Raw genomic sequence first — 23,094 nt, forward strand, 5'->3', positions numbered from 1 at the left:
AGTTAAAAAATCATGAAAAACGTAATAATTTTTAATACCTAATAGTAATTTTGAAATTTTTCAGATAAATATAAAATATTTGTTTGGAGATTGTATTGATCCACAATTGAATTTCGTTTTTTGCCACTAAAACCAATGGGGTTAGTATATATTTGTCATGAACTTATAAAAAAAATAATTAAAAAAAGCAATTAAATCCGTCAGGACGTACAGTACTTTGTATGGAAGCACAGTTTCTAGAAAAAAGTTTGTACATGGAAGTGTCTTTCTCTCGACAGCCAGATTTTTTCCCAATTAAGGGTACCCACTTAATAAGGCTGGGTAGACCACGAAGGGTGGGACTCCCGAACCCACAGGGCTGACTCAACGGCTACATAATAATTATCTGTGCCCTGCCGGATTCGATTCCCGGTTCTTGGAGTTAGTAGTATATCCTCTTACCAATAAGTTACCCATTCCCACTAAATAATAAAATAAAAAGCAAAAAGAAGTGTTTTTTAAAACTTGGTGCCAAAAACAAAACAATGAAAATAGTTGTAATGAATTAATAATATTTACTAAATAAATAAATATTAAAACTAATGAAGTATAAGTCTAAAACTAAAACTGAAAAATTTAAAAAGCATTTGAATAAATTTAAAAAATGTAATGTTATTATTATGGTAGTAATAAAATTAATTGAACTTGTAAATAAAAACCTGAACCTGATTATCATGAACCAGTATAATTGACAGTAGCTTATTACGACACCTATAATAATAAAGTTGTGTATTTATCTATTAGGAAATAGAAATGGAATATAATTTAATTTCATATGTAATTAATTGCAATTGGTGATTTAATTTATAACCAATATTATTGCGGAAATTGCATCCAATATGTTTGACTCGAAAATTACTTACAATTCTGAATTTTATTTTAATCAATACAGTTTTTCATAAGAATTTATTAAATATGGGTTTTTCAACTAAATCTTAACATATTTTTAAAAACATTTTTGATTTACAAGAATCACTTTCACAATACTCTTGTTTGTTTTTTTAAAATTTTACTTTAGAAAAAAATACTTCAGAATACTTTACGTAGGCTATTAAGAAATTTTGAGAACTATGATACAATGAATTCTGTTCTCTTTGTTTATTATATTACTTACTGATTCTACGTTAATAATGGTTCGAAACTTCTTTACCAAACACCATTGGAATCGTTACCGATTGATAATCACGCCGTTTTCTAATTTAAGGCGTTTTTTTAATATTGCTCGATTCAACTATTTTAAATCTCTTCTTTCCGTTTAAGCAAATATTTCCAAAGTGATACAGAACCTCGCTTCCTGTGGGTTTTAGTGGGGCGGGTCTGGCTGGGAACGATTGCCTTTTTATGTGTTATAGTCTCTTCTTGTCTTATTAGTCAGTGGTTATCCTGAGCTATTCCTTACACAACACTAAATATCAGTTTAATCCAATCGCTGGAGTTTTACAACTAAATCAGTTCCAGTGCGAGGTGGTATTTCACGATGCATAAATGCCAGGAGTTCGCCTAGCAGACCTTGGCTGCGATCTGAAGATGCCCATCTGCAAATACCAAACAAATCTTTTTTATGCGGTCAAAGTCCACGACCTATTTACTTAACAGTTTGTATATTGATAAGCTGTGTACCAATACGATGCTGTGAGAATCGATTAGTTATTTCGCATATCAACAAAGATGAAATATAAGGTTATGGAACTTCGAATTTCTTAACTGTAGTTCTTACCATCATTCGTAAAAAATTCTCCGGTTTCATGAAATATATTATTGTAGTAGATACGAGAGAAATGAAATAAACCTAATAAAAACATATTTAACTCTTTCATCATTGGGAACAAAAGTGTTATATTACTTTTCGATTATGAGTAAGGTTACTATGTTAGCTATGTATTATTTTATCCAGTTGAATTGTAAGAATAACATTTGTTTTTCTTTTCGTAATCCAAAAGGTATAGTTGCGCTATGAAATAACGGAAATCGTTATTTACCTCCATTTTTCTCGAAAAACATAACTCTTCCTCTTTTAGATATATAAATTTTATTTCTCATGATTCTTCCTTCGTATTTTTTTGAAATTTATATATTCTAGTTCCTATTTTATTTTTATAACAATTCTGCTGAAACTTTTCACGTTAAGCTAAATTCAATTTATTATTATCTTAATATTCTAATATCTTTTTTTAAAATTAAATAATTTAAAATGAAGTATGAACCTTGCTTTTTAAAGTTGTGGTGAATCTCTTTTAAATATAATGAAGTGATATAATTAGACCATTATATTTTAATCAATTATTATATTTTAGTACAAAACATCAGCGGAGTAAAATGAATATTTACGAGTACATAAAAAGAAAACAGAAGGGGAAAAAAAGTTATCCTCCAGTAAACTAGAAAATGATTAACTCGAGGGCCGAGGAATATAACTGGTACCTTTGATGTTACACAACATGTTACGTAAACCAGCAATTTTAGGTGAAAACTTATCGAGGGGCTTCCGCAAATGATGGCTTATTATTTTTTTTAAATATTACTTTACGATCATCAATGCTTAAGATTACTTCCGCTTTCCTTTTTTTCCTTTTACAATCAAATTTATTTATCCATGTCCTATATAGAAAAACTGGTAGAGAGATAGGGTTACTCTATTGCTCATAATCTCGCAAAAATTCTCAGGATTTATTGTGTTAATCCGCGACAAAATAAAGTCAACCCACGGGGTGTTATAGAGCCAGCATCTGTACCAGTCTTGGATATGGAGAAGTCAGAAGTACTGACCCGACACGTTCGGATATCTCTGCCTTAAACATCGAAAGGGATGAATCTTCTGGTCTCTAACTTTCCAGTAACTATAGATACAGTTTCTATGGGAAGTATAATAATCCTTTATTGGAAATTTATTTAAATTAAAAAATCTTTTCAGTGAAATTGGATATTTAGGACTGGGATTGTTGATACTTTATTAAAGCTTATTTAATTATTGATTCACAGCAGTTAAACTTGCAGTTTCTAATTCATTCACTGTCGAATGCCCTTACTATGTAGCTTTATGATTATAACTTTAGTATTTTTAATAGTTTTTATTCTCTTGCTATCCCATCTTTCAATCCAACAATTCCCTACAAAATCCAACCTGCACTTCCTATTCTGTCAACATTTTCATTAGCCAGAGTATATGAACCTTGTTGAGTGCTGAAGAAAGAGAAAGCTGACGTCCATTGTCGTTTGTCTTCCAAACACCAGGATTGCGTAAGCTTCTGAGGAATGATTTAAGCCGCTGGTACATGATAATCCGAACGTATGCACCAATGTTGGATCGAATTTCCGGAAAAACATTTGCACTATGAACATTGGGAACACGGCTGCATGATGCGTCTTACTATAGAGCATCCAACGTTGCTAAGGTGTTCGGTACTTCGTGTAGAAGCAGATTTACTATAATTCGGCACTAAACAAGAACCATGTGATTTACTTAATCTTATGCTGTCTTGGATACATACGTTTAAAGAAAAAATACTTTTGTGCATGGTTAAACGAAAGTAAAAATTTAAATTTATTATTAATTTTATTTCAATGCCATTTCCACTCTAATCCCTGACTTTCAAAACTTGGATGAAAGGATAAGATTATTGTAAAAATTGTCCACTGTTAATTCTATCAATTACCATTCACTACTTTCCCTTGTGCCTACGCGAATGTATTTTCCTTGAAATAACTATATTTTAAAAAATATGAAACTATATTTTGTTCTAAGTTGAAGATAGTGTAAGAGTTAGGCATTAGTGTAAACATAGTCTATTTTTTCAAATTTAATCCAGTATTTTCGCTTACTTATTCGAAAAAATAACTTCCTGGATTCGTATTTTTGTCACAAAAAACATGTCTCGAAACATGTATTTTCAAACGAAATCCATTAGGCATGAGGCATAAATAATTATATACTAAAAAAAAAATCTAGAAAAGGGAGGAAATTTAATTTTCAGAAAATAAAATAAGGGGATTAAAAAAAACTGAATTAAATACTTGGCAGCCTTTTTTTGTTTAAGATATAGATATTTTCGTAATAGATATTATTTATGAATAGTGGAAACTATTTATGATTTTTTCCATTAAAAAAATCATTATAGAATTAGTTATTATAGAATATTTGAAATTATTTATTAATTTGTTTTTCATAATTGGGATGATCAATGTCCACTAGAAACATCCTGTAAAAATTATATTTTCATAAAAGAAAATATTTAAATGTGTATAATTACAACACACCGTTGATGCGAAGCCTAAGTGGCATATCGACAACGTTTATTAATTTGGGTTTTGTTGTGCTTGAACGTGGTTTTCTAGGTTTTTCGTAATGCTAGAAAATCCTTACTGAATTCGTAACGTCACTACTTAAAAATATAAAATGAACAAATGACGTTTATCCAAACTTGAAATTATCTGCTGCCTATTTCAATAGGAGTAAATATATTTCAAACCAAGTTCTCAGAGATTTTCAAATATGGCACCTTGGGATTGCACCATGATTAGCATACGTGGTATTACAAATAAATAAATCAAATTAATAAATAGTTTTCTATATCTCCTGTTTGTTTTTAAAAGTGCATTTCACTTCTAATGAGGTTGCCATTTGTTCTGGGTAATCGGTTTAACTCCTTGTAAAACGTAAGAAAAGGCTGCGTGAAGTCGAAGTTACGCTCTGTTTGCACGGCTGGACGTTGATTACGACTTTACTACGATTACGACATGCTTCTTCTCCCCGTTACCTCCGACAGTTATGTCGCCACCGTTGCTTTTCCTAAATTATAAGTAAGTGCAATTAATAATTAATTAGTGAAAATGTTGGTTAAGCCAGTTGAGGTAGTGAGGTGTATGTCAACCAAACACCTCACTACATCACCGCCTATGTTTAAAATATTTTAACTGAGAAGTGTGCTATAGTTCAAACCCAAATGAAATGGTTTTATTAATAAAATGTATTCAAATTTTATTCAAGCTAACTATTTTTATTCAAAACGATTTTTTATAATTTTAACTTTTTCATTGGTGGTGGTGTTTCTACCGGGATAAAAAGTATTCATACATCCTTTTTATGGAATAAAATAAAAAGAAGAAAATATTATTTGGTGGTCATAGTCATAGTAGCCAATAGATGGAACCTGGCTAAAACTGCTATATCCTTAAAAGCCTGACCAATTTATGCGGCGGGTTTGGATGTGGTAATGACAGGTGCAACAAAACTTATATTTCATCAGTTTTACGTTTATATTTCGAAAACTAATTGTGAGGGCTTTGCTAAATGTTTGTTTCTTGATAAAATTATATTAAACATACTACTAAAACGGTTATACAATTTTTTTTACTCAGCCATGTATTCTCTGAACAAATTAATCGAACCCAATGAAACATCTTATCGTAACATTCAAAAAATGACATGTTATATATTGCTTAGTAGCACTAGTACATGAAGTTCGAAATAGTCCGAAACGTTCGCGGGTAGGATTTGGGATGGAGGGAAGATGGATGTGTAAAAAATTTTTTCCAAACACATTATTTTTTGAGATAAATATGAGAAAAATAATCTCAAAATCGTTGTATTTAGGAAAACGTTATAATACTGCTTATGTAGGCAATTTAACCTTTAATTTTGAATTAACTCATTTAATCTGAGATTACTCCAAACCCAATAATCCCGGAGATATAAGTAAAAAAATAATAAAGCACACTATTTTGACCTCATCTACTTCTCCTTCCTCCCCAAATTCGCAAACATGTGTGGGACCTTTTCGCATCTAATGTGCTAATGCTATTAAAAAATGTGAAACAGGTCAATTCTTGTTTTTTTAAATTTTATGGTTTGATTTGACTGGACTATACATATCCTACATACTACACAAACAACATGATTTAGCTTAAAAAGCAGGGGTCACTTATTACCCAGTCAAATTAGACAAGATTGTTAGAGATAACAAAACAATAGAAAAATATGAAAATCAGATTGTGACATGTGTGTAAACAATGAAAACTTAAAATTATAAGAAAAAAACCCTATAACAAATATAATGAAAATCTTAGATTTAAAAAAATCAAAATGGATAATAAAGGTAATAATAATATGATGCTATATGTACATGCATATAATATGTATATTATTATAAGTATTATATATTATAATATGTATATAGTTAACAGCAGAAATTAATATAGTATCAAAGCAAATAATTAATAAGTGAGAAAATAAAGTGGAAAGAAGGGTTTAGGGATAAAAATAAAGAACAAATTAAACAACACTTACCAACAGTTGTAAACACGACAGTTCTGATTGCTGAAAAATTCCGATTGAGAGTTGAGGCGTTGGGGCTTTTTATATACATTACAAGTGGAATCAGCTATGTCGATGGCGTATAAAATTAAATATGTATGTTAATTTAATATTAACACAAAATATGACTTCTACTTTAGAAGTGTTTCATTTTCTGAGCTATTAATTAATATAATTTTCAGTTAATATTTAGTTTATTATAAATTAATGTGCATAATTCTTTTTATTCGCCATTTTTTCCTTCACTTTATTAGTATTTTTCAGCAACCCGTACTTAGCAATATTTTAAGCAACTGTTGGCAATATTTGTCTTATTAACACACATGTTAAAACAACATAAGAAAGAGTTGTTTTCCTAGCAAGCAGCGTAACATTGTTTATAAAAATAATTTGTACTCCATGTATTTTGTTTTTGGTGTATCTATACTTTGGACTTGGACCAGTTTTGTTGGAGTACCTGTCTTCTTGACAGCCGATAATGGTCGCCTTTGATTGACCGGTCACACTGACACTTTCATATATAAAAACGCATCTTTGGTTTGAAGCGGAGAAAATGAGTGTTAGGAATTCCTAGCTTTGAAGAGCAACTAACGGAACACTAGCAGCGGAAAAGGTTTTTCTGTTCTTTTTTTTTCTTTAAGGTTGTCTCTCTCAGATTCGATGGACAATCGCCACGTAATGGGGCACTTGTAAACCGCTTTGATGGATGGCTGCCTGTCGGAGAGTGTACACTAATCTTTCGTAACGGTTTACGTTGGAACTATATGACCACTCAAAAAAAAGAAAAATTGCTTGAAGAATACTCGTTGAAACTGAAGTTGTAACAAATTTAATTGCTTTAAGTTTAAAGGATTTATTTTTCCATGTACTAGGGCCAACATAGAGTTTTAAGTTTACTTTTATTGGATAATTATTATTTATTTAAATGAATGTTTTGGATAGCTTCTTCACGGAGTCTTGCAGTTTTAGACTCCATAATTTTGTGAATTATTTGAAAAAAGAGCAAGTATATCATTTGTTACATAGAGGCAAAATTACAACTCTATTTATTACAGCTTATGTGTCAATTTCTGATGAGATTAACAGAGAAGTGAAGGGTTGAGAAATAAGTCTGAAGTTTTCTGTATGAAATAAAATTCTTAAATTTATTGCCTTGAAATTGATTTTATTATCCGTGGCATTTATTATGACCTTTCCCTCATTTTTCTACATTGAGTGCGATTTAATAGCTTACTAAATTTTTATACAGATGAAATACGTACTGTAAAGTAGAACTTGGTATAATTAACTATGATTTTTCGTCAACAGATTTTAGTTATTTATGAGGCTATTTTCGAAATAATAATTTTTAAATATTTGGCAAAGTTTGTGTTTATCAGGAATCCAATGAGGGATTGTTTTGTTTAATATTGGCATCAGATCAAGGCCACAAAGAGCTTTTTTTTTTAGGTATCTGCCATAGTTGTTTAGGTTTTTAAATACCTACCATATTTTTTTAGGTTTTTAGATACCTACCATAATTTAACAAAGCAGTCTCTTACAGGGTTCCTGGCGAAACAATATTTTTATTTTAATTTGAAGTAATAACTGACTAATTATGAACTTATGGTTTTAAAAAACTAAATGTTCAATGTACTTTGTAAAGCAAACGTTGTATATCAAGGTTAATATCCTTTAGAAAGTACATGTATTTTGTCATTGTTATCTTAAGTGTACTTCGCCAGTTGTTCTGATAATTTTTTAAGGATATATTTGTATTCTCTTTGGGGCTATATTATATTGTAATAAAATTACAAACCATTTTATAAATCAGCTAAAAATCGAAAAAAACAAAAACAATATTACCTAATCAAAATAACTTGATCGGCTCTCTTTGTAATGTTATTACAAATAATGAGCAAATGCCTTTATTAACGACTTAACTACACAAACTATAAGGCTTAAATTCTAACCTAAAGTCTATTTCAATATAATAACTGTTATTTGATGAAATTTTGAACTTTATAAATACATGCAATAACCGAGACATGTATCAATATAACCCGTGAAAAGTTTAAAGTTCAGTACTTGATAAAGAAGTACTTACAGACAGTTGCGCAAAATTCGGTCAGAATCACGTCCAACCTTTATAAAAGTAAGAAAAAACCAAGAAGGTTGAATGTGCCCTAAGAATATTTCCTTAGCTTACCATAAATTTAAATTTGTATTTAATGTTGTGTGCTATATATACTTAATTATAGATTGAGACTATTACATATATATAACAATTGCGAAGTATTTCTAAAATTTAAACTTTAAATTTCAGTCGAAACATACCTGAGTCCTGTGGAGACCCACTGCATGAACATCGAATACTATCTCCCCGATGTAGATAATCTAACAAGGGATTTCTCTGAGGATGCCATGACCAGACTCCGTAAGTTGATATTATTAATTATACAATTACAAATTATACATATATTATATGCATAAATTATACTTATATTTATACAAGATGTATATTATCATGTCGAAATTCCTGAATATATTGCGGAAAATACATTTCGAATTCGTTTTCAACAAAGTGCGTGCAAATGATATGAAAGTTATAATTAAAATACAGGTACATACTAGATAGTTAATTATACTCTAATTAATTAGTGGTCTTAATGATTTCTCATGTCTGGAATCACCACACAGTTAATTTTATTTGATTAATGACGCCCTTATTTTACATGAGTTGCGTTTCGGCCAAAGTATGAAAAGAAAGTGGATATCTTTTAAAAATCCCGTTATAAGACGTTTTGTTAATAAGTTGTCCATTATGCTCTCAAATTACTTAGTTATGAATAGTTTTTATAAAATATTTCATAAAATGCTGTTTTTTTTTTTAAATCAACAATGATGAGGCCTATTATAAATATATTTATTTTCCATTCCAACGGTTATCTTAGCTGTCCATGTTCAAACTTTGGAAGAGTTGAAGAATTTTGAAAGTTATATTTGTCAACCTGTTAAGTTTTACTATTTTTGATTGATATTTAATCGTTAGGAAGTATCTCATAGTTAATGTTCTTGGAGAAATAACACTCGGACGGGAAAAATTTTAACTTTTAATTAAATTATGTCAATCGCTACTTTCATCTGTTGTTCTAAATTTGTATTTACCCTTGAGCAGCTATTTTACACTATTTCACTTACACCGTATCTATTTATTACATAATCGAAAGTGATAAATATTCCACTACCACTAATTTCTTTATTAAAAAATATGAAATCTGATTTATGGCTAAGGGAAAAGTTTAAGAAAGTTTTAATAAAAATAATTAGAAATAAAACTCTCGATTTTAGTTTCAATTATTTTTAATACTTGTATCAATTATTTATCTATTGATACCTATCTATTCTAATTATTTATTTATATTTATCTAACATTAGTATTTATTGGTTCTTAACTCAGTAATATCTAATGATATCACATGTAATAAACCTATCATACGTCTGTTATGAGGTATTTATTTGTTTGATTGGAGACTTTAACGTTTGGCTGTAATGGTATCCATGTAATTTTAGGAAGCGCTTAAAAGAATTTGAACTCGTTTTTCTAATTTGGTATTTCAGCATTATACCTTAGTATCATTTAGAAACCAGGTCATGGTAAATAACGTTTGTTAATGTAATAAATTATATATATATATATATAATGAAGGTTGTTTATTATCAAATTATTTAAGTTTATATGTTAAATTTATCATAAGATTGTTTTAAATCTTTGTTTGGTTAGTATTTAGTAGAATTATTTATTTTTAAATGACCCATTTCATTTTTTGTTATTATATTATTTTTATTTATATGGAAAAATAAAATGTATTAATTCATTGTTTAATTTATCATTATACATTAAAGTTATAATATTAACATCTTAGGGGAGGAGACAGGGAGAAAATTCTATGATTTTATTGCCTCATCATTTATGTATATTCTTTTGAAGCAATGAAAAATGAAAAAAATTAAGAATAGTTTATTATTCTAGGACTAGGTCCCTTTAGAACAATTACAAAGGCAATTTTAATTGTATAATTAATAACTATTATTGGCCATAAAACTTAATTATAACTTATATACGGAGAGAAAATAAAATAGATAAATTAAAAAAATAACTGACTAAGTAAAAACAAAACACAAAGTTAATTACAAAATATCTGTACTATTATAATAATGGGTCAGATTGGTGAAGCAAAAGGTAGAGAAATATAAGGGATTTAAACGAGGAAAGGGTTGGAATATGACGTATGTTAGAGGGAATAGAGCTCCAAAAATATGCTCGTAAATCGGATAGCCATAGTCAAAGTGGGGGAAAATAAGAGTTGACGGGTTTTAAGTGGAAGGAGATAACGGATTCTATTGGAATTGCTTTAAGGTAGGCTATGGTTGTACGGAAATTTGTGTGGTTTTCAGGATAAAATTTGATCAAAAGTGATACCAAGATTTTTGACTGACCTATGGAAGGAGATAGGAGTATTGCTTAGGAAAAGGTTTGGGGGGGGGGTCCTGGGATAGATTTAAGGATAGAGGCAGATCCTTCCTCTCAGGAATACATGTAGTATTTCAGTAGCTTTAAACTTGTATTCCTAGAGAAGTACACTAGATATCGTTTATAACGACCTCCAAGACCCAGGGATGTTCGGTCGCTCCGATTCTCGTTATGACCAATAATTATACAAATCGAAATTTTTTTTTTTTTTTAGCCAAGCTGATGTCAGTCTCACTATTTTCATGAATACATTTTCCTTCACAGTAAAAGTTTTCTCTTTGACATGATTTGTCTCTTGAAGGAAACAATAAAAATAAACTCTAAACAATTCAAAATATTGGTTTTGAAAGAAACATTAATTCTTCCAATAATACGGTTGAATGCGACCCTTTCTTATGGATTCTTAAAACGCCGTCGCTAAAACTTGTCTAGTTCGATTGGTCGTAAAAATGAGCCGGTTCAGCTGATCAATCGGCTGCATTGTTAAGGTTCACAAAATCGCGAGTTTAAAAATATTCGACGCTATAAAACTGATACATTGTTGTATCCGTGATCGTTATAAGCGATAAGCAGTATTTATGTTTTATTGTAGATGTGTATATTCTGGAATAACAAGACCAAATCTCCAAAGAAAATTTTACGGTCTTAGGCCCTCATGTTACGTTTAACTACATAATAACTCATTTTATGATCTTTTATATCAGGCACTTTTCTTAGAACATACTAAGGGCTTTTTGTTATACAATTGTTTTAATTGTTCTTTTTATTTTCTTAATGAAAAATGTGTTTTCCTACGATAAAACTGCCACAATGCATCTCATCCCTGATCAGAAAGTTGTGAGGACATTTTTCGATTCAGTCAAGAGGAAAGCCATCAAGTACTCTTTTACACCGTACCCGTTGTTGAGATTCAAACGTTGGAACGAAGTGTTCTACAGGTGAGCGACTCCTTTAAAGTTGACACTTTTTCCAGTCACGTTGTTTTACACTAGAACCTAGAAACCGAACTTTCCATGGATTTAGAAACCATATAACTGCAAGAGGCAGAGTAAAGGAATAAAAAATATTTTTTGTTTCTACAATGCTCGCTTTCTAAATTCTCAGAAGAATAAAAATGTCAAATTCATCAAAAATTCGTTAAATATAAATTTACAGAATCATATTGACATTTTTGCCTAATGTTCCTATAAATCTCTCCTAATTATTGGATAAAGAACATTTAAATTGCAGAAACATTTAAAAAAAAAATTTTTAATTCTGATCTATCATTATTATCAAGACATATAAAATATTTTAATAGTAACATTTGTGCCTCATATTGTTGGCATGAACATGATAATTAATAACATAATATTATATATATAAATAATTGACCGTATTATTTCAAATTATGAAGAAGATGGCCCAGGATGCAGTCAACAGTAAATAAAAAATAGTTTACAATGGTTAATTTGCCGACGTTTCGCCCACTTTGTAGAGCTTCATCAGGGCAGTTCCAGTTGAGGGTTTTCGAAACAACTGTCGAAACAGTGACAACTGTTTTTGAAATTTTAAATCTTCGGAATGGCGTTTATTTGGAATGTTTAAAGTTGAATTTATTTAAAAAATAAAGAAATTGCTTATAGATACACATCACATAGATGGCTTACGTGACACCCCTAAACTACCGAAAAAAGCCAATTTCAAATATTCTTACCATTAATATCGTAAAACTACGAACTGCAGACATTAAGATTGATTATTTTGTGAGTTTTTCTCACATCTGTTCCTCACGCCTTAATTGCAGTTGCTTATGAATGATTACGCACAGGCTGGAAAGGATGCGTCATCTGCGTAGGCACAGCAATCAACGATTTTGTTAGAACAGAACGGTTTCAATTTGTTGAGTGCTAACTGTCGCACGATAATTTTTTTTTGGAATTTGTTGATCCTTCAAAGAGTTCTTTATGTTCAGTAGTTTCCGAGATACAGTTTTACAAAAACGTTTTTTTTTTCCAAATAACGAAAAATCAACATTTTGTGAATTTATTTTTGGCGAATATTTCAGTGCAACAAATAGAAATAATCTTAAAAAACTATTTAATGGTACATTTATCTAACTTCAATTTGAGTGCTAATACTCCTTTACATTTGAATGTTCCTGAGATATTTGACATAATAACTTCACTAAAGTGAATTTTGAGGGAAAAAACAATTTTTTTTTTAACTTTTCCTCGATAACTATTGAACGAACAGATATATATTAGCATAATGTTGTTTCTGATCATTATCTTCGTTTGTCACAGTTTTCATGTTATTTGCCAAAATAAATTCATGCAATTTAATGAAACGAATTCATCTGTTATTTTTGTGAAACCTATATCATAAAAGGTATTGTCCAAGTTGTGAGAGAATGAAATATTATGCGGCGTGACGCTCGATCTTCCCACCCTGTTCAGTTTATATAATATTTTGTGTCTAAACCAAAAATCTAATTTAATTAACGTCAAATGAGTGTTATATTTAGTATCAAATGAAATTCATGATATATTTTATATTAACCTGGGACAGTAAAATTTATCCCTATAAGGTAATATTAAAAATGTAACTTCCCGTATATCCAGTCGTTCCCTCATGTTCTGAAGACGTCGAGAGTGGGATGTTTAATTATTAACTACAGTGGCTTTGAAGACTGGGGCCAAGGTCCTTCCATTGTTACAGGATGAGTAGCACACATCCCACGCGATCATTCTCGTCTCTTCTCCTTAGAAATGGAGTGTGACGTTTTTATCTACTGTTTCAGTATATATCTAGTCATCGCTAGGATAATTCCTATGAAACTCTTATTAAAACAATTATAATTAGTTCACAAGCAATCAAATAATCTTATCTTATTCTGACTTATATAGAAAATATTTGTCGGGAATTTCGGTATTATATTGTTTTAAAGATTTATCCCGTTTATATTGCTTTAAAGATTTATCCTTATCAAATCTGATCTTTAAAAAGATTTGGATTGAAAACTTAGTAAAAAACGTCGAGACTCAATTAACTAAACATAAATAAACTTACAAATTAATTATTTTTTTACATTATTAAACCTTCAAGATCAGTAAAATATTATTATTAAATTAAATTAATAATAACACTCTCTTAAATTGTTTTTCATTTCATTACCAATAACATGGAGCAGTAATTGAGGAAGATCATAAAAGCTGAAGTAATATTACTAAAGAACTTTTATTTATTTTAACACAGTCATTAGTGTCATTTACCATCAATCATAAATCTATTAAAGAAAAAAATACTAAATGATGAAAAACAGAATTACATTTTAAAAAGTGCTATATAAGTCTATAAAAAACACAACATGGTTAGTTTTTCCATGTGAAATTCTGAGTCATAAATTCTTCCTATTTATTGCTATATAGTTTATTTTTGGAAATCAAAAGTTAGTTTAGAATTCATTAAGTTTAAAAAGTTGTTTTGAATTTATTTTTTAAAAATCATGAAATCTCGAAGAAAAATATAAAATAGGATAATGCATGATTGTGTCACACAATTGGTTCAACACCAATCAAACCAGTATTAATTTTTTTTAAAATTGGATTTACTGAAATATTTTCTGTTAAATTCCTATTCATGGCTTTAAGTTTCCTAATGATTTATTTATTGTTTAATATTTTTTATTGTTTTATTTCATGAGGAAATTTATATTGGTTTCAAATAGAAAAATCAGTATTTTTTTTTAAATAAAAAAAAATTAAATCTGGATCAGTACAACCCAAGAAGAATCAGGGTTGCAATACTTTATAAGGAAATACTGGTTGAACAAGGAGGTGATTTGGTCAGAATCACACTCGACCACCAGATTTTTACCAAATTCCCTACCCCAATTCCTGGGGCTGAGTTGCCTGGAGGGCTCACGAATCCACAGGGCTGGCTCATGGCTACAGTGAAACAGAAAATAATTATCTACTACAGCCGGATACAAATCTGGGTTCTTGGAGTTAGTACCACTGAGCTGCCCGCTCACATCATTGTTTTTTTAATAATTATTTTAAAACTGTTTAAAAACAAAATTATACGCATATATGTTTTATTGGCTCTTATATTCGATGATTATAACCTTAATTAGTTAGGAAATAAACAAAAGAAAATAACTTCTTAAATGATTATTTCTCTGCACCAATTAGTTAAAATAAATGATACTTATACACATAATTTCCTTAACAAATTCTACCCTCCATAGATTTCTATGAACATGTTAATTATTACTATTTTTCTTCCAGATATGGGACGATCTGCGATTGCTCTGTTTATCCTATCATTCTTGACTATCTTTATTGCATTCTGGACTGGCATTGCTGGATGTTGGAAGAGGTCACCAGGAAACATAACTGCAACTGCTATTCTCATGCTCCTTGCTTGTAAGAATATTCCTTTCATTTTATTTTCCAATTGTTTTAATTTTCTTCTTTATGGTCTTTAATGAGCCTAATGTTTAACCTTGATCCTTAATTTTAAAGAAATTACACTTAGTTATTTTTGGTTGTTCAAGGGATAGTTTAATTACTTTATACTATTTACATACTACAACTATGATGTTTTTATGTACAGGTTTAGCTGTGTAATGTACATGTTTTTATACAATTATCTGTTAAAAATAAAAATGATTTAAAATAACATTTATTGTTATAATTCAGTAGTGAGACAAATAAAATGCAATAATTACATTAATTGCATAATATAGATTATGATTTGATTTGATGCATTGAAAACATTTTTTAAATAGAAATGAATAGTGAATACTTATAAAACTAATAAATAGTATTGAGTTACTTTCAACTAATCTTGCAATATTGCTTGTTTGTCTAAGGTCTGATTGCTGCTGGAGCAATGGGCCTTTGGCATGGAGTTGAATACTATGAGAAAGAACGTGTTGTAGGCGAAGAATTCTATCAGCAATGGAATAATGTAAGTGAATTTACAATTTGCTTTACATAATATATACAGATTTTATTAAGTTATTTTCTAAATAAAACCATAATTGAGGATATCTCTAACAAAGTACAGCAATGATATAAGAGTATTTGGAAAAATGTGTTTCAAACACTTTTATTTCCAATTAAAAAGTTTTTTTTTTTCTAAAATGTTTGCTGAAGACAAACCTGGTATTATTTTTTATTTAATGGCTGACACTCCCACAGTTTATTCCTCTTTGGAACCCATTCCTTACTGCCTTTCTCACTATAGTATATTCAGCCACTCAAGGAATCAATTCTTTCCCAAGACTTATGACCTTCTTTTAAGTATTAACAAACTGCTATTAGGTATCTTCTGAGTCCTGAAGGATCAGATTATATAGCATTTCTCTATTGCATATAAAGTCTACTGTATTACTCTTACATAAAGTAGCACTGTGTAGTATTTTGTCGATCTAGTTGGCCAAAACTATTTCTTCAGTTTTATTTTTGAAATTTCCTATTGGTATAAAAATGATCAATTTACAATACTAACAAAGAAAACAAATATATTAATATTGAACTTTATCTTTTGTATAACTAATAAGTTATAAGTTAATTATTTTATCTACCAACGACTAATTTTGGGTTTATGAGCTCAAATATATGTTTCCATTGTTTTTCCTATCTCCTTGAATTATGATCCACAGGATAGATTGTAGTCAGTTATAGCATTGACAACCAGTCTTCTTCCTTGAGTGATGTCTAATTCCTTACATGTATAGTTTTTGTGTCAATAATTATACAAACATCTGAGGCTTGGGATGTCAAAGTATACTGGTATCATGCATACACCTTAAAAAGAAATAGGAAATTGTTTCATTGTAGGTTATAAAACTTAAGGTGATCACATCCAACTCTTTAAATATATGGCAATAACCCAGCCATTTTTTCGTCTTTCATTAAAACTTGCTTTTGGACATCATCAGAAGATTTCCTCAATTATTTTGGTATATTATGACTTTTTAAAGTTAGTTTTCTAAGTTAAGGCTTTCTTTTTAAATTCTGTTCTATGCACAATTGTTAAATTAAATAAAATATTTATTCATATTTTGATATGTTAACAATTTTATTTTTAAGAATGACTACTAATTTTTTTTCTCTAGTAAAATTAATAAAGATAACTTCTTAGTATAAAATGCCATAATTTAGATTCACACAAACAGGTAATAAATAAATTGAAAGCTCTTGAAAGAATCAAATTTGGCAAGAATAAGGTGTCTCCCTTTAAAAATTAAATAATGATCTAATTATGAAAGATAGTTGACTGTGGATGACATACGAGGAGAAGATGGTTGGGGGTGCGGTCAAAATGAAACATAAATAAGTTGGTGTAACCTATTTAATTGTGCCAACGTTTCGGCTACAGTTTCTAGCCTTCTTCAGGGCTAAGAACAGAACAAGATAACAACCAAAATAAGTATAGAAAATAAAAAAGAAAATATATACAGAATGACACAAAATGAATAATTTTACAGAATAGAATTAATAAAATGAAATTATGAGAGAAGTGGGAAATAAAATGTAGACATAGGCAATTGAAAAAGTGGGTAAATAACATAATTAAGGAAAGAATTATGAACATATTAGTTATTAATGATTTAAAAATTGAAATATGGAAAGAAAAAGAAAATTGAGAGAAAGAAAATATATGTAACCATAATAATTGACAAAGAGGCAAAATATAAGTAAAGTTTAACAAAAGAAATGAATAGAAGAAAAAAAAAATTAATATTTAAATAGGTTACACCAACTTATTTGTGTTTCATTTTGACCGCACCCCCAGCCATTTTCTCCTCGTAAATAATGATCTATTCAAAATTGAGCTTTGAAAACAATCTTCCTAAAGCAAATTTATTTTTATAATAAAATCAAGATTTTTGTCTTCAATTGCTGCTGTCAAACAGTATTTTCAATTATGTACTTTCAGTTTTATTTTGTGTTTGTTATTTGAATAAAACAATAAATCAACACAAATAACTATCAGTGCGTGTTCTAAGAAAATGAGGTGTGTGAATGGTTATGAAACAAATAGAATGCCCACAGGTACTAAAAGAAGAATCACTGATACAGTATGATTGGTCCTACATCTTGTGCTGGACTAGTATAGCAACCATGTTCGTATCGTCATTTCTCTTCTTTATATCTGCATGCTGTGTCAGCTCTGATCTGAGGAAGGAAAATGACTTACCAGGAATGCAATATATAATGGGCAGTAAGTAGTTACAGGCACCATTGCAGGTGAAACTCGCTGCTTCAGTTCTAACTAACACTGCACATTTCTATCAATCGTATCATATTGTCATAATTTCACCCATATTATGTGCTCCATTGTAATGCTCTTTTTAAAGCCTGTAATAATCATTATTTAGTTAATTCTCTTAAGAGATTGCTCTGGAAGACTGCATCTGTAGCATATTTCTGGGCCTTTGTTTTGTAAAAGTACTCTGTGGATTACAACCCATTTCCATTCCTGTTTTTTATTTATATTTTTGTATGTATGGCAACTTTCTAGTTCTCTACCAATGGGTATTATTCTATTTTAGCTTACGGTATTAGCTTCTAATTTTTGAACATGCAAACCTTTCCTGTAGTTGTTATGGCAACAACAGGTTTTAGAGGCATATAACAATGCCTGCGTGATATTCATATGTAACATTACGTTTATAAAAAAAAGTTAGCAATTTCTTATCCTGTAGGACTTCTTGTTCCTCTAAACTTTGACTGGAAAAATTCTTCATTAATTTCTCGCACTATGATTTTTATGTTATCTGTTCCTCCATTCTACTCCGATGATATGCCCAAGATGGATATGATTATCGATTGCTTTTGTTTTGATTGTTTCCAGCTTTAAAAACTTTCATTTCAACTCCATTTCTATAAAAGCCAATTATTTTACATTCTTGCTTCCAAATGATATCCCCTGAGGCGTTATACAGAATAATCATATGATCTTGTAAAGAATTACCATTTGAGTCTTGCTAATTTCTTTAAAAGTTATTTTTCTGTCTATATATCTTGTATAGCAAAGTTACTTTTTGTGTTAGATCTCAGATGTTTCCTTGGTTTTTATCAGTGTATTACAGAGTTGCTGTAAGATCGTTTCTTCAAACTTGATATGTTTCATATACAATTGTAAGTATCCTCTACCTGATAAAAAATATACAATAATGGCAAAATCAAACAAAATAAAAATAAAAAATTAAGAATTTAAATCATAATTTAAAATATACTAATCTGCCAACAAATTTACTAAGATTAATGAAATTTAAAGAGAGCATTCTTTGGTTGTACTCATCTAATAATTTCTTCATTATCTACTTTTTACTTAGCATGTACTAAACCTGTAGTTTGTTTTAACCAACTAGGTACTTAGAGATGCATCCATCACTGTCTACGATTGGTCATTCTTCCTTGTCTGGAGTGGAGTTGGTTTCTCTTTTGTGAGTGCTGTTCTATTCTCAGGAGCAGCCATCTGTCTGCGCAGCGAGAGAATGAAGGAGGAAACTGTCAATATGCAGTATTTAATGCCCGGTACACCTCCTTCCTCCTCTTAATAAATGTTAATTCTCGAGTATGATTTGACCAAATTGTTAAATGAATGAATTTGCAAATTCAATTAACATTTCTTTGTATTTGTGGAAGCAAAATTAAACCAAAATTACAAAAACTGATCTGGTTCCACTTAGCTATAATTTCATTCCTTCAAAATTTACATAACGAATTTCGGAACTGCTGGAAATCTTCTTGTTGTCAAATAATTTAATGTTTGAGATTCTTTATTGATTTTAATAAAGCGGTTTAAATCAAATCCTTTAAAGTTATGACAGGATGGTTCTCTTAACTTCACTAACGAGGGTATTTATGTACATTTAATGCTGAAATCAACTTAGAAAAATAATATCATAATCTACATCATCATTATCTAGCCGTTTGCTCCTTTTTTTGCTGATAACATAGAAATAAGTCTTTTCGTTCAGATCAAAACAAGTGCTCTGATCTGTTTTAGTTTTCCATAACCATTAGTGAAGCTACAATTTCTTAGTATCTTAACCAATTAATATTTTGAAGCCTAATTTCGTAAAACATATTTATTTTTCTTACCATAATTTCTAATTCACCAAATTAACCAAAACATTTTAAGCAAACTGTTCCTTGACACAGATTCTTTTTATATGTTTCGAATGCACAATTTTTAGTTTTGATATTTTACTTTGATTCATATTTTTTCTCCTCATATAAATGATTTTGCACCTACTTTTTAGCACCATTTTTTTCTTCTTTCAAGTTTACAACTCATAATTTCATTCATTTAATTATTAATTCATCAATTAGTTTCACATTTAAAATTTTCTTAGCAATACTTTTTTTGTATTTTTTCAATGTAACCTATTCAGTGCTAAGCATTCCTATATATCTACAAGAATATATATTTTTTTTATTCTGTTAATCATGTTATGAAATTACACCCAAGAATCCAGGATTTTTTTTTTTTGGCTATAGTAAATACTATGTTATACAACTATTGAGGAAAACGTTTCTCTATTGGGACTACAAAAATATTAATATTTCATTAGGTGAAAAATTTTAGCATTTTGTTCTCTTGTTGTCATCAAGTATCCTTTATTTCAATAAAAATTATTTTTTTAAATAAAATATTTTGGCTGTGCAACTCTTACATTTTACATATAACTTAAGCTTAAAAGTCTTCATTAAACAAACAATCCGACAATGTTGATACATTTTTTTTCCTATAGAAAATATCCTATATTATTTTAATTATAAAAGTAGTAACAAGGATAATAAATATCACTTCTTGTTTTGTATTTAGTTCTAAAATATATCTTTAATCAGTAAAGAAAGGATGACAAATATCTGAAAAACTATTTATTAGTAAGCAATGTTTCACACCACTTTGCAGGACTTCATCAGGGCTGAGTCCTGGAAAATGTAAAATCAATCATTTTACATCTTACACGATTAAGCTCTGTGAAGTCCATCTTCCTCCAATTAATCACACACGGTTAACTCATAATCTTCCATAATATTTAGAGATAATTGACTGTATATGAATTAAGAAGGTCCAGGTTACAGCCAAGAATCTTGATCATAACCTAGATTATCTCATTTTTGTATTTTTACTATGCCGATATTTTTAATAAACTTTTAAAAAACAGTTTCTTAGTTGTAAATTCCATGAGGATATCATTAGTGATCTGTTGCAAAATTATTTTGGTTACTGTCTCCTAAAATGAAGATTTAGTTGAATAAACTTTTAATAATAAAAAAATAAAATAAAAGAGAAAAGTACATCAATTCAGACCCATATCTTATATGTATAAGTACTTTTCTTATTTGTTTTGATGAATGAGAAATCAAGAATGGTTGCTTAGAGAGCATAAGATCAAAGAAAAATTTTCACCTAATGAGGTACTACATTATGACACAAGTCTCCTAATTTGTTATTAATCAGGGAGGTTGTGATGGCCAAGTAAGAGCCTGTGACTGATAATACCTGTTGCATGGCACTGAACGGGTTTAATTCTTTTATTAATTAACAAAAAGTTATGATGAAACTATAATTTTCTAATCCATTATTTTTTTTAATTTGCAGTGTATCCACAGAAACAACAATATGCCTACCCACCTGGATATCCACCAGCAGCCTATGCTCCAGGACCCCCCTACTATCATGGCTCTCAATATGGACCTTATAATTACTAACTTAAAATAGAACTGTTAATTTCTTATTTTTTTGTACTTTTTGGAATCTTATTGTTTTGACTAAAAACTGAGCAGAATCTCTTGAGTTCATTAATTAATTAAATGGTATAAACATTTCAAAAATACATTTTTATAAACTCAAATAATTTATTGTGCTATTTGGCTGTTAGCCTGTTCCATTAGAAACAAAAATATTTCTGAATCAAAAAATAAGTATTGCTGTTAAGACCATTAATATGAAGAAAATAAAATACCAAATACATTTCCTGAAATGTTCAAGTGAAACAACATTTCAGGTCCGATAAAACATTCCAAAGAAGTAATGTCTTTAACATGTACAAATTCAAATTATAGTGTGAAAATGTAATTTAAGGACTTCTACATTATGATTAGGGTGAATTGACTCAGTGATTGTTAAAATAAAAAAGGAATCTCCTAGTTTGCAAATTAAATAAAACAGATCCATCCTTGTGCCATGAACTCTCTTTACCAAACTGGGTTTTAAAAATTATGTCCTCTTTATCTGTTTTCGGTTAATTCATCCCAGTCAATATAAAAGTGTTATATGCGGTTTACATGACAACGAAACGTGCTCACTAATATAGTTAACAACTCGATGAGTTGATATATTGTGTGCCTGTACTATAGTAGAGATTATAGATGAGATATATAAATATATATTTTAAAGTACATAAATGCATATTGATAATGTTAAGTATATAAATCAATCAATTTATCCATATGCAATATAAACATTTTATAATTACTTACAGTTACCGTATTGAATTTCAATTGTTTGGATTTAGATTTTAATTAAATTCAAAACAGTTAATAAAAATCAATATCGTTAATTATATATTGCAAATGGTTAATTGATTGTTGAAATATTCTTTTATCTTTTCATAAAAGAAATGTATATAGTTATGTATTAAAATTATATAAAGTTTTAAGTCAACTACATACTTTATACTCAATTAAATTAGTGTTTGAAGTATTTGTTTGTTATTTATTTTAAGCAATATCAATTATATGTATTTTTTATACAACTTTAATGAATAAGTGGATGAAGAAAAGGGCACCTGCTGATATTATTTTATATGAAGACTTTGTAAATACTGAGTTTATGTGGTGCTCTTTACATATTTTAAATAATTGTTCAGCAAGTGTAAATAAATTATTGACTGTCTATTAGTGCTAGAGGCCTGTGATACGTTCTCAAGGCATTTTTTATAGATAAAGAAGTAAACACCTTTAGCATTCCATTGCTTCCAAAGTAAAGTTTAAAAAAAAAAGTTTATTTGAAAAAATAATATAGTATCAATTAATGTATATTTAATTCTAGAATTCCATCCAGAATAATTGATTATCAATAATTATTCAATCATTTTTTCAAACTTATTTTATATTCTATGTTTAAACTTAATCTATTGTCAAAATAAAAATTTTATAAAAGTGAATTTCTTTAATTTCTGTTTTAACTCTCCAAACCTTAATTCTTAAACTGG

The 23,094-nt window shown here is 29.1% G+C and overlaps 1 protein-coding gene across 2 annotated transcripts in view; it reads left to right on the top strand.

Annotated features, from left to right (window-relative positions):
• The window catches only part of LOC106685241 (uncharacterized), a 147,669-nt gene extending 124,623 nt beyond the window's left edge, over window positions 1-23,046 (top strand). The window contains exons 3-7 of one of the 2 annotated variants that reach the window (XM_014427803.3): window positions 8,655-8,765; window positions 15,134-15,271; window positions 15,721-15,818; window positions 17,912-18,080; window positions 21,480-23,046. In XM_014427803.3, the coding sequence (XP_014283289.1) occupies window positions 8,655-8,765; window positions 15,134-15,271; window positions 15,721-15,818; window positions 17,912-18,080; window positions 21,480-21,589 (626 nt within the window). In that variant the 3' untranslated portion in view covers window positions 21,590-23,046. Of the gene's footprint in view, window positions 1-8,654; window positions 8,766-15,133; window positions 15,272-15,720; window positions 15,819-17,911; window positions 18,081-19,233; window positions 19,400-21,479 lie in introns of both variants that reach the window. The other variant, XM_014427804.3, reaches the window with a different exon arrangement.
• The last annotated feature ends 48 nt before the right edge of the window (window positions 23,047-23,094 follow it).

This window comes from Halyomorpha halys, unplaced genomic scaffold, assembly GCF_000696795.3.
Source record: "Halyomorpha halys isolate HHAL.00 unplaced genomic scaffold, Hhal_1.1 Scaffold673.1, whole genome shotgun sequence".
Taxonomy (NCBI): Eukaryota; Metazoa; Arthropoda; class Insecta; order Hemiptera; family Pentatomidae; genus Halyomorpha; species Halyomorpha halys.